Source organism: Epinephelus fuscoguttatus, linkage group LG15, assembly GCF_011397635.1.
Source record: "Epinephelus fuscoguttatus linkage group LG15, E.fuscoguttatus.final_Chr_v1".
Classification (NCBI taxonomy): Eukaryota; Metazoa; Chordata; class Actinopteri; order Perciformes; family Serranidae; genus Epinephelus; species Epinephelus fuscoguttatus.
Genome location: NC_064766.1, coordinates 24,307,430 through 24,326,103, shown reverse-complemented (window position 1 = coordinate 24,326,103; position 18,674 = coordinate 24,307,430). Strand labels below are relative to the sequence as shown.

The 18,674-nt window shown below is 40.8% G+C and overlaps 1 protein-coding gene across 3 annotated transcripts in view; it reads left to right on the top strand.

Annotated features, from left to right (window-relative positions):
- Nucleotides 1–18,674, top strand: part of LOC125901730 (cAMP-specific 3',5'-cyclic phosphodiesterase 4B-like) — a 97,249-nt gene that overhangs the window by 36,916 nt on the left and 41,659 nt on the right. For 2 of the 3 annotated variants that reach the window (XM_049597598.1, XM_049597599.1), the window contains exon 4: nucleotides 3,174–3,421. In XM_049597598.1, coding sequence (XP_049453555.1) covers nucleotides 3,174–3,421 — 248 coding nt within the window. Of the gene's footprint in view, nucleotides 1–3,173; nucleotides 3,422–13,244; nucleotides 13,370–18,674 lie in introns of those variants that run through there. The other variant, XM_049597600.1, reaches the window with a different exon arrangement.

Sequence of the window (18,674 nt, the reverse complement as noted above, 5' to 3'; positions counted from 1 at the left end):
AGATCTCAGAGGATCTCTCTGTCCTCTCTGAAGAGCCAGTTTAGACTTGAAATGTTATTTTCCTGACGCAGTGAAGAGGATGTTTTAATGGGAGCAGATGACGGTGCTGCCAGCCCCGTGGGAGTTGTTACCTACAGTTAGTTTCTTTTTTATGCATCACCTCAGCAAGACAGATGTGCATCTTTTTTCACCGTCATCCTTTTGACTTTTTACTAAGCCTAAAGAGACGGTTCAAACAGTGGTAGATATCAGTAGATTGTTTTGGTGTGAGTTGCAGAGTGTTGGAGATGTCAGCTGTAGAGACGTCTGCCTTCTCTTCAGTGTAATGGAACTAGATGGCACTCAGCTTGTGGTGCTCAAGGTGCAAAAAAACACATTTGAAAAACTCAACAGCAATGTCTCTTTCCAGAAATCATGACCAGAGGCCTGTACTACAAAGCCAGTTCAACTTACCCTGGATATCTTTTTGTTATCTCGCCGATACTACCAGTACTACAAAGCTGGTTTTCAACTAGTTGAGTCAACTCTGGGTTTTCCTATCCAGCCACGGGCACGTTCATGTGAAAGAGGCGGGGGTGTTAATTACAAGCGACATCATCAGAACCATGACTGAAGTAGGCTGCGTCATATCATATGAGATAAAATGGTACCGAAAGTGTCTGGGACTGAGGCACTGGCATGAGATGTGAACGATACTCTGTAATCTTAAAACAGAAAATGTAGAAACATTGAAAATACTCTCCAAAAATTAACCGTCGGCCGAGACTTAAGTTAGGTGTAGGTATCACTAGGCTATATGTGACATTACTATATACTACTTTTTGCTATTTAGTTGGATGATGACAAAACTGCTCTGAATATGTCGCATAAAACACTGTAAGTAGGAGAAACATGATGTTTCAGGGTATTTTTGTGATAACAATATTGTTGTCAATATGACAAATTCGTAAAACAAAAAATATATTTTACCATTAATTTAAGAAAATAGAATTGCAGCAAAATAAGTGATATCATTTTACAGTTTGCCTTAAAATATTCAGTAAAAACTAAAAAAAAATGATCTCTTATTTCTTTAGTTTGTGAACAACAACAGCAACTCAGAGTGAGATTCAGATTTTGTATATCAATAGTTTAACAAAATAAAATCTACCACAAATTACACATTTAAACAGCTCCCAAATACAAAAAATGTCCCCTGGGATCTATATATATATAAATCAACAGGTGATTTAATTCTTTTAGTAAAATCCTAAATGACTGAGTTGTTTTTTTTCCACCTGGACCTTTATGCTCTGCCATTTCTCTTCTAATCATCACGCTGTAACCTGTGACAGGCTCCATATATATGGAGTTTTTTGTCGAGCCGCGAGCGTCACATAGGTTTACATTGCCAAAGGTTTATGACAAAATCACTTGACGACACCGACTCCTGTGTGCGCACAGCGAGAGAAGAGAGGGAGAGACGCTGTGCTGCTGCCAGAGGAACCGCTGAATGAGTTCCCTCTGAGCGGTAAGTCACTAAAAGAGTCTGAGAAGTCCGGGGCTGTTCATAAAACATTCAGGACGCCACAGTTTATTCCACACTACTGAAGCTGCTCCTCTTTTTGGAACCACTGCAGAGTAATTTTGCTTTCAGCAATGCGTGTTGTTGCCGAGGGTAACAGTATGACATCAATATGTCAACAAGTCAAAATATCGCGAGTACCACGATATGAATTTTTCATATCATATTAAAAATTATACCGGTATTATCATGAACGAGATTATATGGCACACCCCTTAACCATATTCCTACGTAAAACCTGCTGCTGTATGGGACTACATGTAGACTTATAGCTTAATATATACCTGCAGTGCTTGCATAAGAAAAAGATGATTTGTCCAAAAATCAGTCTTAATTGTGGTTAACAATAAGCTATAAATGTCTAAAAAAAAAATCTTAAATTTAAGTCTCCTATCACCAAAGACACCCTAATCTTGAAAGAGGCATTTAATTTTAATAATAACCTTGGTTTGTCCACTAGAGAGCACTGATGAGCAGTTTAACAACTGTTAAATGTCATACTTGCTCCAAATTCTTTAAAATATGTTTGTGTTTGCCTTTAAAGAAATACTAGTTGGACAATATATTAGGCTCTATTAAACTCAGTACTCTGTAGTACCTGATGGCAGCAAGTAACACTATCAGTTGAGAGTGAATTTCTCGTCGATGGTGTGCAGGCTTGTTCTCGTCAAACTGTTGTGAGCTGTCAGCCCTGGTGACAGAGAGGCCAGGCTGTGGCTTCACTCTTTCTCCTTCTCACACTCTCACTCTCTGTCAACCAAACAGACAAATATTTTCTTGTTTGTCGAAGCCATGTTCCAGGAATTCCTTGATCCTCTATTTCCCCCCTCGGCATCATTCGCTCCTCCACGTCTCCCTCGTTCATCTGAAGCCAGTTTCATTTACACTTGCACTCTGTGAACATAAATTGGAGGGTGATGTATGCAGAATTAGCTCAGGCAGCCTGCCTCTGTTTCCTCAGTGCCGTGGCTTGTTTACAGCCCGTCATTACAATGAAGCACCAAGGGCTCCTTCCTGGAACCTTCACACTCAACCAGACACATTAAACATACACTGTATATCCAGCGCTGCTTAATAAACATATCGACTGGCAGCTCAGGTGTCAGGGGACTGACATGGGCTTTAATCAAATGGTTAATTTTTCCTCTACGCTGCGAGGAGCATAAAGACATGTATACAGTACAGCACTGTGTTAAATCAGATATGTGCAGGACAGGCAGATTGTTTAGTTAGAGTTTAAACATTTGCACATCTTTGAGTGGCTGTAAAACAGTCATGTTTATGTGCGATAAATTGGTCTCATGAATCTCTCCTTTTTTATCCACAGCTCTTTACATCATGCATTACTTATTTCTTGGTTTTCTTTTTATTAATTTCCCTTTTATTGCTGTGACATTTGGCTCCTGCTTTGTTAAATATGTTAAATATGATTTCCTTTATGGGAATCTGTGTTTCCGTTCAATCTTGTGGCTTTAACAAAAACATTTCACCCATATTTTCTTCATGTTTATTCACCACAGATCCTCTCCGGAGGGATTATTATGAGCCAATTTCATGGAAAGCTAACCCCATGAAATTGTCATTTTTGTCTTCTTTTTTTCACCCTCAGGAGAATAAGGAGCCTCCCGCGGCACAGTTCCCCGCAGGCAGCACGCTCGGCGTCGAGGTGTGCAAAGTCCACAGGCGGTTCTCTGGCAACCTGCAGCTGCCGCCGTTGTCATGGCGACAGGCGGAAAAGGAGAGGGACAGGGGCAGGTCGCTAACTCCTGAAGAAGATCCAGTGACCCGGACCAGACCCACGAGTCTGCCCATCGTCTCTCTGCCCCGCATCGACATCACACAGGCTGACCCTGACAGGTAAGAAAAAAAAAGGACCATCATCAAGTGATCTATGAATCTATTGATTAGCTTGTTTATTAGTCCTTCTGGAAACTCTCTTTGTATCCATGGCAACTGTCAGACAACTACAACCACAACAAAAAGACACAACATTTAAAACCAGACACCAACAATGAAGAATTAAGTATAACACACTGGAGGTGACACACCTCATATCACCCACATGTGTTCATCAGAGCTATACTGGAAGGTATGAAGGATCTCTGGGCAGGTGGGTCCCTGTACCTCTGTCCTGATGGTAACAACAAGTGTGACACATCACTGAGGATTTCCCGCCCTTTCCTCGCCACTCAGGACTCAGAAAGTGGTGTTACACTCACCGTTTTTCCACCAACATGGAACAGGTTCTGGTTCCCACACCGAATTTATTGTAGCATCTCGACCAAAAATAAATTGCTTCAGAACCCAAAAAGTTGGTTCCCAGTTGGAACCAAAAAAAACAGCAGGCTCTCCTTATATTGAAATGTGGACTGTGACAACATTAGTGAGCGGAATAAAAGATCATTCGGTGGTCTCATTGATGGTTGGTCCATGCTTGTTTTTGAAAAAAACAAATACCGTAAAACTTCAATTAAAAGCCTAGTCCCAGTGAAATGCCCAGTCCATTTGGTTCGGTTCACTTTTACACTGCACTTTTTAAAGCGGACCAAACGGCCTGGACAACGTCACGCAGTTACAACAGCTGCTCATTTGGGGGCGGTATTGCCCGAAACAACTGACCAGGAAGAAAAAAAGCGTGAGGAAGAAGAAAATCCGGCTTGGTTGATTGGCCAGGACCGAAAACGGAAATCCATCGTTTTCAGTCGGCTTGGTCACCACAAAAACAACAGAGCAACACCAAATTTATGCAGTCTTGGGGTTTCTGTATTTACTTCGGTGTTCAAACCTAATTGTTTTTTCACAAGAAGCTGCCCAGTATGAGCAGCAGGTGAGGCATGAAGCGGTTCGCGCTGTTGGCTTTGTTTTTTTTCTACCCAAAATGCACTGCGCTCTACGTCACTTCCTCTCTTTGGTTCGCTGGATAGTCCGTTTGCATTCCCCACTGTAAGCGAACCGCACCAGGGTTCACTTGCAAGTGAACTGAGACCCCCAATTTTCAAGCAGACCGGGGTTTGCTAGTTTGGTTGTTTGGAGTTAGAATGAGCGTGCACACCACTCCAAACGAACGAACCAAACTATCCATGGAAGCGGACCAGGGTTCATTTAAAGCGGACCAAATAGCGCCAGTGTGAATGCGTCCTTAAACACCTGGTCTGGTTGCCAAGCAGTTTTTTTTTGTTTTTTTTTATTATTATTATTATAGATGTTCCTCAGATGTATAAAAGCAGGTTGTTTCATTTCGTCTGTAAGGGTCCTCAGATCAAAAGAACCAAAAGGGATTTTCATAGAAATAATCCAAGTTGTGAACATTGTTTTAACAGGATAAAGTGCTGTTGTGTCGGTATGCTGGGTGCCATAACTCACTCTCTCTGATGCGCTGTCTGTCGGAGCTAGATCAAATGAATAATTCATAATTGATATATTATCTGAAGCCTAACTTTTATACAAGTGATATTCATATTGGTTTAAGTAAACAATTTGATTGTATTTCCCATCTTTGCGGAGCAACAGTTTTGTGTGAAAGGCTGCCCCAAATATAGGTCTGTTGATTTCAGTGGTTTAAGCAAATAATAGCCCGGGGTGTTAAGTGAATTTTTATGGTTTTATCTGTAATAAGGTTCGCAGGTAATCAATGCAATCCGCCTTCTACAACTGTTTACTTCTGTTGTGCATTGGACAATGAGTCAGTCACGATTAAAAGCTACTCGTTGGTGTGTCCTCCTGTTTGGTCTCAAATCAAAAAATCATTTCCTCAGTTTTCTTTGTATCCAGCTGAAGAAAACTACTCAAATATAATTCATATTATATATATGTTGCCTGAGGAGAATTATAAATCTTGAGGGTCATTTCTTATTTTTATGTTGCTCTCAGCTTTTTGTTTTTCTCTGGGGACTATGTAAAGTTGTTATTTTGTATTTTTGCTGGAGCAGAATCTTCAGGACAAGTTGTGTGTTTCTATCAGTGGGAAGCTGGTGTGTTTTTCTTCCTCCCGTCTGCTTTTGACATTAGATTTGCAAATTAGCAGCGAAGCTGGCAGTGACATTTATATTTTTATTTTGGTCCACCACAGTGTTTTCAGCACCTTCTAGTTGTTTCATACAGTCTTCACTGTAACCCCTGCGCCCTGTAGAAGAACACAAATGTTGCTTGTTTCTGAGGCGTCAGATGGCAGAGAAATAATTTGGCAGTCATCTAATCGCAGACTCTGTTATTGTTGTGGCTACTTCTGAGGCTGAATACAGTGAGCTGCTGTTTCTTGGTAGCATTAATGTAGGCAATATGTATAAAAGGGAGTTTTTGTCATAGACACCATTTTACTAAATTAAATAGTAATTTGCAGCGTGCACTGTGTTTCTTTGAACCTCTGTGACTCACCTCTCTAAACTACAGATGATTATGGGCTCTCTGTGGGATGTATTGTCCGTCTCTTTCATCTCTACAGCTCTCGTACTCTGCTCCACTGCTTTTTAAAAGTTCGAGTTGCATTTATCTGGATTAAAGGTCAGGAGCTGGAAAACTTTTGCTCTGCTTATTGCACATCACTGTGGATGCTCCGCGAGTTTTAGTGTTGTTTTCCAGCTGTTATGGATTAGCCAATCAGCTTCTTGATGATGTTTTGGATTTGCATTATACATACTGCAGAGGGATGTCCAAGAGGTATCTACCAATCAGATCAATCATAAAGTCAGAGTTATTCTGCTGAGCATTGGAGTGAATATTTGTCAGCACAGTTTTGTGAATTTGATCTCATGGAACGACATATCTTTTCTTCAATCTTTTTTTTAAGTCTTAAAACCATTGAGAAAAGGCTCTGATAGTTTTACAAACAGTGTAATTTTAATAGTATCTTTTGTAGGCCGTAGCTTTTTAAACACTAGGAAAGAGCCGCCACCCTTCTTTCCTCAGACTTGGTCGTAAAGCCACACTAATGGAAGCCAGCGGTGAGAACAGGGTGCTCAGGTCGGACCAGGCAGACTCATGCAGTGCTGCCGCTGTTGCTGTTAATCCTGGCCAGAAACTCTCGCCACACAGCTCACCGAGACGCTTTCGCAAGCAGGTGGTGAACAAGCACCTCCGTCGATACAGGCGCTTCACTGTAGCCAATACCTGGTAAGAATGGTTTAGGAGTCATATCATGAAAACTCAACATTTAAAGGAAGAAATGAGACAGTGTAACTTTCAGTATTGTTTTCAGTGGTGAAACACAGATAATGAAGTGAACTTATTGGCAAGAAGTGAAATGAAATTAAAAATTAAATTATATTTTTTTATGTTTAAACTGTTTTCTGTTATCAGTTTTGAATTAATTACAATTTTTACTTTCTTAATTTGTTTACCTGAAGAATCCTGCAAGCACTTTTATTTATGTTTTATGTTACATTTTTTCTATATTAATATAGGCAAATGTTAATTCCTTTGCTCAGATTGCACACAAAGTAGTGCCATGTTGTTTCAGGGACTGTGAGAAATGCAAATGCAGATCCCACTGGTCCTGTTGTATTAAAAGTAGGGCGTCAAAAAAAATTAATGTTGATAAATTGTGTTCCATGGTGTCCTTAAACCTGGTGCATCATTGAAGGCCACAGTGGCTCTGCCACATGATGGAGGCAGACAAGACGATGCTGCTCGGCCCTGTTCCTTTAAGTGACATCACTAAAAACAAATGACACCATTTGTTTTTAGTTTGAAGAAGACAAAGGCTGCGTTCTTAATCACATACTTTTTCCTTTAGTTTTAATAGGTACAGCAGCTGCCCCTACAAAGTATGTGCTGTAACATGCGGTGTGCAAGCAATTGGGGCACACTACGCCCTAAAATTTGACCCTCTTGCTCATATTTTATTACCTTGGAGATGGAATAAAACACCATTCCCCAAACTCTCCAGAGACTGAGTTTTCAGTCAACCCAGAGAGCTCTGCTGCTGTTACTTTGCAGTGTATGTAGTTTTAACATAAGTTATACCTGCGTATATTGTAGATTTTCACATATTATACTCGCAAAATTAATGCAAAATATTCCTATTATTAGTATTCAACTGGTCATCAATTACTTGAATGTGCTGTCATCCATCACTGCTACCTCTGACAGCTGTCAACGAGCTGTCAAGCCGTCATCTGTTTGCGGCTCAGTCGATGTGACGCATCTTTCGTTGCGCAGAGGATTGTGGGTCAGAGTAGCCAGGAAAGCATGCTGGCCTGCAAACTGCAAAATCCAATCAGATGCAGCAGTAGCAGTTTTTGACACACTGCATTTGACTGTATTGGGACATACAGAGTCTTCTCTCATGATAGTATGTAGTATGGTAGTATGTGTATTGGGATGCAAAACCCTCTCTGTCCATCTCTATCTATGAAATTTTTATAATGTATTTGGAGTTTTTCCATTTAGCTGCATGCTAAGTGTGGTGTTAGCTTTGATCACAGAGGATTCTGGCCATATTACGTTGAATCTTTCCTCCCTGTCACAGCCTGATATCTGAATATAATGGGTAAAAAGAAGAATATTGTGCCTGAGCTTGCATTAGATGCTTTACTGCAGAAACCCAAGGTCCAGGCTGAACAGTTTCCATTGAATGATCCTGGTGTGTTTGTGTGAGAGGGAGAGACAGTGTGAAGCAATAGCTCTCCCTTTCTTTCTCTGTTTGTCTCTATCAACTTTATTTATTTATTTATTTATTTATTTATCGTGTTTTAGAGAGCGACAGCAGGTGCATGGTTTATGGGATTTATTTATTAGCTGGCACAGACTCTTATTTAGCAGTAGTTTATCTCAAGTTGCCAAAAATGTCCCTGCTCCAGGGTGTGTTGGAGTCCAGGGGAGTTACTAATCAAAGAGATTAATTGGCATGTAAAAACACTGAAAATAGACATTGCCAATAACATAAAGAGTCTGGCGATGATAACTGGCTGCAGTTTCCCAGTGCATTTAGAGTCCAGTCAAGTTTATTTATAGGGTCAAAGTCATGTTTGTCTCAGACGGCTTTACAATCTGTACAACACGCTCCGTTCTTAGAGCCTCGATTTGCGTAATGAACTCAAAAAAGAAAGAAAGGGAGGAGAGATCTCAGGATAAACAGATACACAACAGATGCTGCACAGGGAACACAGACGTAGCAGCAGTAGAATTATAATAGTTTGAATGTATTTCTTTTTAAGACAAAATCTTGTCCAGAGTCTGATGCTGCTGTCGAGGCATGAGCTGTTACAGTGCTACTTGTCTCTGTGTTGAAATGTGTGAAAGATGATGACATGATTTCATCATAAAATGTCTGTATTGTTGAAACCGTGAAAAGTACGAGCTGATCAGAGCAGAGTGCCAAGTGTTTTTCCTCTGGTATGTGCTCAGCTCAAGAGAAATGTCTTCTGTGACTCGTGCGTGAATAAAGGCTCATCATCAGTGCTCATGATGATTATTTAGTTTAGTTGAAGATATACCTTTATTCTCTAGAGTCAGTGTTTTTAAAAGTATATATATTTATACAGCAGTAGTCTCTGTTAATAAAACCACTCTGTTTCTTTTCCCCTGTGTTTGCATTCAGATGATAATGGGAGGCTCTGGTTCTTCTCAGTGTCACCCAGTCACAGATTCAGAGTTGCTTTCAGCCTATTGAGTTGCCTCTAGTGCTGAATGAACTCTACTGATATGAAGGTACAATATATAAACACTGGCATACTGTTGAATTAACAATGGATTTTACTGATATTATATCGTCTTCTGCCAGAACTAGAACATGATGTTATTTTAGGTCATTTTCTCTGCAGGCTGTAAAGCCTCCTACACACTGAGATTTTAGCAATCTTATATGTTATATGCAAGCGACCATGTGCGACATGGAGCTAATAAACTCAGGTACGACACTGAGTTTGATGTATGCAGACTGTACGATGACAGCGCAGACTGAATCGCAGGCTACGACGTACAAAAGCTTCCCATACCGGGTGTGCAAAGAGGGCAGCAGGGGTTATTACATCTCCAACTGTGAAGTACAACATAGAGAGTCTATATACACTGTATACTTGTGTGTGTGTGTGTGTGTGTGTGTGTGTGTGTGTGTGTGTGTGTGTGTGTGTGTGTGTGTGTGTGTGTGTGTGTGTGTGTTAGCCACTAGGTTGTTCACTCTGCTGCTATTTCCTTCCATGCTTCGTCGTTCTTTATGCGATAATGGTAAGAGCTGGAGGACACATCATACAGGCAAGGCTTCTGCTGCCACAACTCCACAAGGTTTTCCTCTTTGCTGGAATCCCACACATTTCTTTTACCGTGTTTTGCCTCCATGGCGAGCTGCTATCTGTCTGTTGATTTGGGTTTAGCGCCAGTGTGTCATTACATGCTGCATTTCTATTGGTTGGTTAGTAGGCGTAGGTCATAGCAGAAGTCACACAGTGAGAATGTCGTTACCAAATTTCAGACACTGTCAGAATTTTATCCAAGGCTGTCTTTGATCATAAGACCATGACAACGGCCACCTTTGAACCTCTCTCACTGTGCAATGTAGGACCACCGTTCTAGAGCCATGACCAAAGATATCACCATGTTTCTTTCACATCGCCCAAAATCACACAGTGCATACTGGGCGTAATCCTGGAGGGGATCATGGGTTTGGTTGTGTGTGAGTGTGTGTATTTGTGTCCCTGCAGCTAATCTTGCAAACTACTGGACCAATCAGCCTCATATTTAGCGTGCACATTTATGACTGTGTGGTCAAGGACCTCTTGTGGTTGAGTTGATTCATAATTGGTGAAAACCTGTTTTATATCTTCACTGACTGCTGACTCCTCATTCCTCTTAATCAGCTGGTAGGAAGTGCAAGTTGGCTCGGCTAAAAACAACAGTCTGTTAGGGATGCACGATATCGGATTTTTTGATGATATCCAATATGCTGATATGTACCAAATCATTTGGCTGATAACCGATAACCAATACAGATATATACACTTTTTCCCCATCTAATTGACCTAATTGACCATCAAGTCTCTCCTCTAGCGGAATTAACATCAGACTATGCATGCATACTCTTACCAGCAGATGGAGACATGGAATCCAATGATTTTCGATGTATGTAATATTCTTTCATTGTGAAAATAAAGAAAAAAAAACATGTTGGCTGATTCCGTTTTTTTTTTTTGTTTTTTTTTTTTTGTTAAGCCGATATTGGCCGATATTATCATGCATCCTTACCTTCTGTCTTAAACCACATTTTTGCCTTGTCATGGCTCAAAAACTGACGTCCAAGAGAAAGGCTTCATTTAGAACTGGATCTATGATCTATGATCCACTAAAGTTAGGCACGACACAAGATTTTTTAAATTTGTCTTTTATCTTTTTATTGTTGCCGCCATCTTGGAGCCAGGAGGCACAGCTGCAACACTTTCCAGCTGTGACCCAGTTTTGTCTCAACCGTTGCAGTGTTGCACCACACTGGGAGCGTTTCATAAGCGAAGCATTTGACTTACAGATTTTATTAATTTGGCCATTTTTTGTTTATTTATGCTCCTACTATAAGTAACTACATAGGCAGTTTTCTTTTTAGTTGTTTGGGGCAAGGCAAGTTTATTTAAATGGAACATTTCAGAGACAAATTGTGCTTGTTGTTGTTATTTCCTACTTTGTTGTGCTATAGCCTACTGACAGTTTATATCGTTAAAAGTCCAGTTATGAACAACATGGATCAAAGATTTGTGGCTGTGTTTTTAGTCAAAAATACATTCATCCTCAACATATCTTCTGAGTCATACTGTGATGCTTCTGCTGGAAACACGAGAACTGTCTAGAGTGGCCTCAGTCAGCTCAAGTGGCCGCATCACAGCAATAATGCAGTCGCCTGGTGGAAAACTGCACTCTGAGTGCGCTTTTCTTGTATTATTAGGTCATTTTGTAAGAATAGCAGTCTGAAAAGTGAAGTCCTGTCCGTCCAAAACTAAAATATTTACCATTGAAATCTGAAATGCTTACAGTCAGACTCTTCTACTCAACAGGATGAATATCACATCTCTTCACATGTTTTTGCTGATCATGTTTGACTGTAATGTTGCTTGCCAGCATGTTGGGAACCTTGTCCCACACACCTCTACCCCACCAACAGTCCCTCCTCTGACCATCTCACCCCTGCTCTTCTACCTAGATAAAAAAAAATCACATTTTACAGCAGTGAGTTGCAGTCGCACAGTATTCTCCTGTGTTCACAGTGGGTGTTGCCATGACATTTGTATTTCTTAAGTACAATACCTTGAAAATACCATTAGTCAGTACTATTTATTTAAAGATAGATGTGCTTCCTTTACAGCATTCTTTTTATAATCAGTAGCAGAGAACAGCAGAATGACTGTAGTAAACATTAACAATAAGAGAGGTTGAGAAAGCACAGCTGGTACTGGAGTATTGATACTGTGGAAAATGAGTATTGGGTCGCTTCATACAATCAGAATCAATATTAAGTCTTATCAGTCAGTTTGTCACATGAAATCATACAAGATACAACTCTGGTGAAATTAAATTTCTTTAGCTCCTTTAACTTGTGCATTTACAGAGGGACATAAACTATAAGATAATTGGCTTGATCATTTTCAAAGTGCCTTGCAAAGTTGAAAAGGTCAATTTGTTGCCTGAAAATGTGCATTATTGTGACTGACAGTGATTTCAAATAGCTGTGACATGACCTTAAAGCAAGTGGTTGTGCAAAGTATGGCTTCCCCGAAGGATCATTTTCATTGTTGACTAATCTGTCAATGATTTTCCCCATCAAACCATTATTTGTTTGGTCTAAACATGGTTGAAAATGGTGAAAAAAAGTCATTTAGTTTTTCCCAAAGCCAAAGATGACGAGCTCACACATTTTGTTTTGTCCACAACCCAAAAATATTCAGTTTACTGTCTCAGAGGGGAAAATAAACCGTAAAAAACTCACATTTAAGAAGCTGGAATCAGAGAATGTAAACTTAATGTCAAATGGATTAATTGGCCATCAAATTAGTTAAATATAAAACTAAGGAAGAGTCAGGATAAAGTTAAAACAAGAGCATGAAAAATGCAAATGTAAAAGCAAAAAGACAACAAATTAAAAAGGAAATAAAATAAATTAAAAGACAAAATCACATAAAATCAGGTCTAGAAGGTTTTTAAGAAGTAATTTAAAAGAAGTCACTGATTCGTTCAGAAGCCGAGAGACCCTGATGGCAAAGGTTGGCGATTGATTTAATAGTTGACAACTAATCGATTAATCATTGCAGCTTTAGTGCAAACAGATGATTTTGCTCCCTGGTAAATAACCCGTTTACTCATTAATACTTATTATTACACCATATGCACATGAATGACATTTTTCTTCTTCTTTTTTTTTTGAAAATCAGGAATTTCCACTTCAATGTCTCCGTTTATATTGTAAACTCTACTGCATGTGCTTTGATAGGACGTCATAGTGTAGGTATCCAAGCGAAGGGCGGGTGGGATGATGAACGCACTGACTAATCTGCAGTGGTTTAATATAGAGGGGAAAAGGACAGGCGATCAGATAAACAGAGCAACCGCGAGTGTTCCAGCCCAGATCTGCCTGTTAGCGTCTGCCAAGCCTTCGTTAGTCCAGCACGTGGCCTGTTACTGCACAGAAAGGGGGTCTGTCAGTGTATGTGTATGTGTGTGTGTGTGTGTGTATGACTGAGCAGCCACAGAATCAGTGCTTTTTATTGCCTGAAGAGAAAGGGAGTAAGGTGGAAGGCAGAGAAGAATGCCACGGAGGTCCCCAAGGTGCAGGGTTGGGCACTTTGACTTCAGCGAGGAGGTGGTCAGCAAAGCGCACCTCTCAGCTCCCAGGTGATTCTTTAGTCTTTGAAATATTTCTCTCTCTTTTTTGTATGTTATTGAGCTAAATTGTCAATCTAGAAAGTCTCTTTGAGTATTTTCAGCCGTTCTTTTCTCTCTACATGTTTCTGTTTTCGAATGATTGCATCATTGGTGGATTACAGTGTGAAATTCAAACTTTACGGTGCATTGTCAAAGAAATTGTTGCCAAAAAGCAAAGAAAAAGTGTGTTTTGTTATTTTATTGTTGCTGTGAGCTTTATAGTCTTGGATCTACAGAAATGAAGCATCGTTGTCACTCTGCGATTTCCTGCTCATGTCAGATTAAGAGACGAGATCGCTGTGGTTAAAGCATGTTGTAAACGTGTGTATGAAGTTGGGATTTGGATGACGCAAACACAGATGACGTTTATTGCTCTGCCTGTGCGTAATCAGAGTTTGCACATTTCACATTAATCTGAGCTTTACTGGCAGAGGTGTGGGACTGAGAGCGTCTCAGTGGGATATGTGCCTGGTTAATCCCACATGTCGCAGAAATGACAGGCTGGCCGGGGGGTAAATGTGGGGCAAATGGTGAAGTGACCTTTGAGACAGTCGGTCCATTACAAGAGAGATTTTAGAGCAGCTGAGTGTGTTTGTGAAAAATATTCACTGTGATTGTTTACACTTGTCTACTGCAACTAGACTACAAAATAAAATATAAATGCGTCTTATGTTATCGAAGCTGAACTCGGTGTGGCATCTGCCGTTCCTGCGGGGCATTGATACTCTGACCTTTTCCTCTAACTCCGGTCCATCTGACCTGATCATCTGGTTACACAATAGCACGTCCTCTCCTCCGCACTCGCTCCACGAGGAGCACAGACAGATTATGTCCATCTGTGCATCTGTGGTGGTTTCACTGTGGCTCCAGTAAACATGCTGGGTAGATGGACTGTACATGTTTGCATGATGTTTACACAAAACACTGACAGTTTGTATCAAATTGGCCGCATGTTGGTTTGATTTTGCTCTGAGTGTTCCTACCTGTGTTGTGATTTGTTACAGTTGCTTCGATGTAAAGAATAGAGCACGGTGAGGTGGGGGAGTTTGCATGTTCTCCCTGTGTCAGCATGGGTTTTCTGCGAACTGCCCATTGGTTCAACATCCCATTGTTCCGACCATATTAAACTCATTGTTCCGAAGTCCGTTCTGAAATCATCATGATGCCCTGTGGTTAAGGTCTGGTTAGGTTTAGGCACAAAAACCACTTGGTTAGGGTCAGGAAAAGATCATGGTGTGGGTTAAAATGAAAAAGGAAGTGGCAAACACATAAGCCGTGAGCCTGCTCCGCCTCAAGCCGGTCGCGGCGCACCATACGCCCGCCGCGAGCCGTTCAGCACCGCGGACAGTCAGACTAATGGGATGTCGAACCAATGACATGGACCCGGGTTTTCTCCGGGTACTCCAGCTCCCTCCCACAGTCCAAAGACATGCAGGTTAACTTGTGACTGGTAAATTGTCCGTAGGTGTGAATGTGAGCGTGAATGATTGTCTGTCCAGGGTTTACCCCGCCTCCTACCCAGTGTCAGCTAGGATAGGCTCCAGTTTGCATTACTGTAGAGAGATGTAATTTTCGAAACTTCCCAGACTGTTCTGGCTCTTCTAATAGTTGTTTTTACCCACATCGTCATTAAGAGGATAGTTCAGACTTTTTGAAGTGGGGCTGAGTATGTTTTGGCCACCAAAAAACCCAGTATCAGTTTAAGTAGCTGCTATATTGAGAAGACTTTTACCGTTTTTTTTTTTGTCAGGGAACTGAAGCTGTTATATCAATCGCTTCAAAGCCAGACCCGATTGAGAAAAAGAAAGAAGAAGAAAAAAAAAAAGAAATAGATTTAACATCGCTGAACACAGGAGCTGCTGGTCTACAGCTGCCTGGATTGGTTAGTCTGTTTGTGTTATTGTGTGACTTTGGTGTTTAAGTAGGTTAGTTTGGATTCATTCAAGTCACACAATAACACTAGCTAACTGATCGAGTCAGCGTTAGACCAGCTGCTCCTGGGTTCAGAGAGCCAAAATTACTGTTTTTGTCAATGGAGTCTGGTGGCTTTGACAAGAGCATATGCATAGAACTGAAGCCATTAATGGGATGAGAAGGTAAAATGGTAAAAATAATCTCAATATTGGGCTAGAGGCGGGGTACACCCTGGACAGGTCACCAGACTATCACAGGGCTGGCACATAGAGACAGACAAACATTCACACCTACAGACAATTTAGAGTCACCAATTAACCTAACTTGCATGTCTTTGTCGTCATATCCTCGGGCAAGATACTGATCCCTAAATTGCTCCTGATGGCTGTTCCATCAGTGTGTGAGTGTGTATGAATGGTCACTGAACACCAGGTGGCACCTTGTATGGCAGCCTCGGCCACCAGTGTGTGTGGGTGAATGTGACTCAGTAGTGTAAAAGCGCTTTGAGTGGTCAGAAGACTTGAAAGGCACAATACAAGTGCAGTCCATTTACCATTTACCATCCTTTTGGACTGTATATGTATCTTTTCATGGCCAGGAGAGGAGGAGGAGGAGGAGGAGGACGAGGACGAGGACGAGGAGATCAAGGATTGAAAATTAGTTTTGGCTTTAAACAATTTGATTATATGGTGCTTTAGACTTTTTTTTTTTTTTTTTTTTTTTTTTTAAATTTTATTCTAATTAGATTTATCTGTCAGGGACCATGCACTGAAACATTAATCTCAGGCACTGAGAGGAGATGCTTGCACCAGATTAAACTACTGAACTCCCTGAGCAGGTAGATACAGATGGATATGGTTGAGTGTATCTGTCACTATAAAAAATAAATAAATAAAAAATAAGACGACAATATGCCTGACAATGACAGCATAAGGAGCCGATTTCTCCCCGCTTGTTTGTTGCTCCTGAATGTGGGATGAATGAGCGGAGCTGTTGTGGACGGTATCCCGGTGAGACAGAGCAGAGCACAACAGCAGTTTACAATAAAACAACCCCTCCTCTCACTGACCAGCAAAGCATACTTATTTAATGAGCACAATAGTTTTGGTTTTTAGGCCATGGATGGGTGGGTGAGTAATCATTTTAGGGTTTATGCAACCATCTCTTTCCTGGATGGGATTTGTGGACATGTTGTGCAAGACGGTACTTAGTGGCAGCTTATTGAAAGTGCTCAGTACACGATGATGATGATGATGATGATGATGATGGTTGGATAGTCAGTGTAAATGATTAGATTGATGATTGATCAGATTTATGATTCTGAAATGACCAAGAACCATTTATCTGATTTAGTAATAGACGTGCTCTCTGAACACAAGGGGTTTAAATCACTTATTTCATAACTATATAATTAGAAATGAGCGGTTACCCCATGATCTGCATCTGTGTCTGTTCAGTTCTATGCCAGAAGTGGGTGTGGTTTAAAGTGACAGTGGGCGGACGTAATTGGAAGTTATTTTAAGATTGAAATTTATATGGATTAATCAGAAGTTGCAATGTTTATTACCTATGAGAGAAGTATTTACAAAACAGCCTCAGAATTGAGCTTCAGATCCGTTTTTTTAACACAATAGATTGAACACAGCTGCCCAGATGAGGATTTTCCTTCATCACTAGTACAGATATTGACACGTTTGACTCACACTCGTAATGAGTACATTATCTGTACCGGATTAGGCTCAACCATAAACTGTATTAAAAATATGGACGTAGTCACCGTGACATCACCCATTGGTTTCTGGGGAGCAGGTTTGAAGCTCAAAGTAGGCGGCTCTGGCTGTCACCATCTTGGCAGTGCCTGACTCCGCCCAACTCCCGGCTAATCAAAAATGGGCAAAAAGGCGGGCCAAATGAAGCGCCCACCTCGCTTGAATCTGCTAAGTTAGCTAAGGCTAACAAGCTATGCTACATTGGCTAGCCCTGTGGTGTTGGCTGCTCCCGCTTGGTGCCAGCTCCCTCTCGAAACAAAATATCCAAAAGGCACAATCACGGCTGAGTGGTCAGGTTTGATGACTTGTGAATTAGCTGAGATGACACCTAGCAGACAGCCAGCGGCTAGTTAGCCACCCGTGATGGTGCCACCTGTCACTCAAAGTGACCACGCCCTTAATTATGTGCAACTTTAAGCCTTAATAAAATTTAAACAGATGAGTTATAAAAAAAATTCACCCCTGTACTGTTGTCATGAAAGGGGAAATTAGCTATAGAGACCAAAACCGTTTTTTGTACCATGCTGTAAACATGTTTATTTCTGCTGTAAAGTTGAGCATTTTAACATGGGGGTCTATGGGGATTGACTCGCTTTGGGAGCCTGCCTCCAGTGGCCATTCACTTTTGGCACTTCCGCATTGGCTTCACTCGTCATCCCTGGAGGTTGCTGCTTGGGCTCAACCCTATACACATAATATTTTATCGATTCCTTTGACGATATATTTGCTGATATCACAAAGTCTGCTACGATATTAATTCAGTTTGATTCAATTCAGGTGCCTGTGATTAATATGAGACCATATAATTTGTCCATTGAACACAATTGATCTCAGAAAAAGCTGCCACCTCTTTGTTTTGTGCTTTTTGGCCATAAAAAAACAACAACACATAAACCATGTAAAAAATGATCAACTGCTTCCTTTAATTTGACACACATAAAACACCTTAACAACGGCAACATTTAACATAAGCAAGTATAAAATTTGGATCAGTAATAACATAGTAGTGGTTCTCAAATGTTGTGCTGTGATGCCCATCCTGTTGTGCCGTGAGATTAACCACACATTATTGCTGCAATATCCAACTGGGCCAACAGAAAAACTGTATCAGTATGTTGTGCGCACCCATTTCCTAATAAAGAGGCAAACTCTGGCTAAAAATTTAATTTAATTCAAAAAACCTTCATAGGGAACCTATTTGTCAAGGTTAGTGCATAGGAATTTTTAAGTGTGTGACACATCAAAAGTCCTGATTGGCAGCCAGTGTGAGGGATAACATTTAAAAGGAGAAAGCTGTGAGTGGGACGATGGGTCGCTTATTGTACGGAGCAAATTAGAACAAAGCACCAGCACAGATGACCTTCCACCGAAAGAAAGAGAAAAAAAAACAGTAGACAGTATCACGAAAACTACCCGTCTTATTTTCTCCTATTTAATTGTCTTATTTCCTGAGAACACACGTTATGGAAGCTGTCGGCACGGATATAAACATAGGTGTGCCCTGAGATTTTGGCTTGCCCTTTGGTGCACCTCAGGCACAAGTTTGAAAACCCCTGGCATAGATAGGCCTAGCAGTAAGCGGACATTTCTCC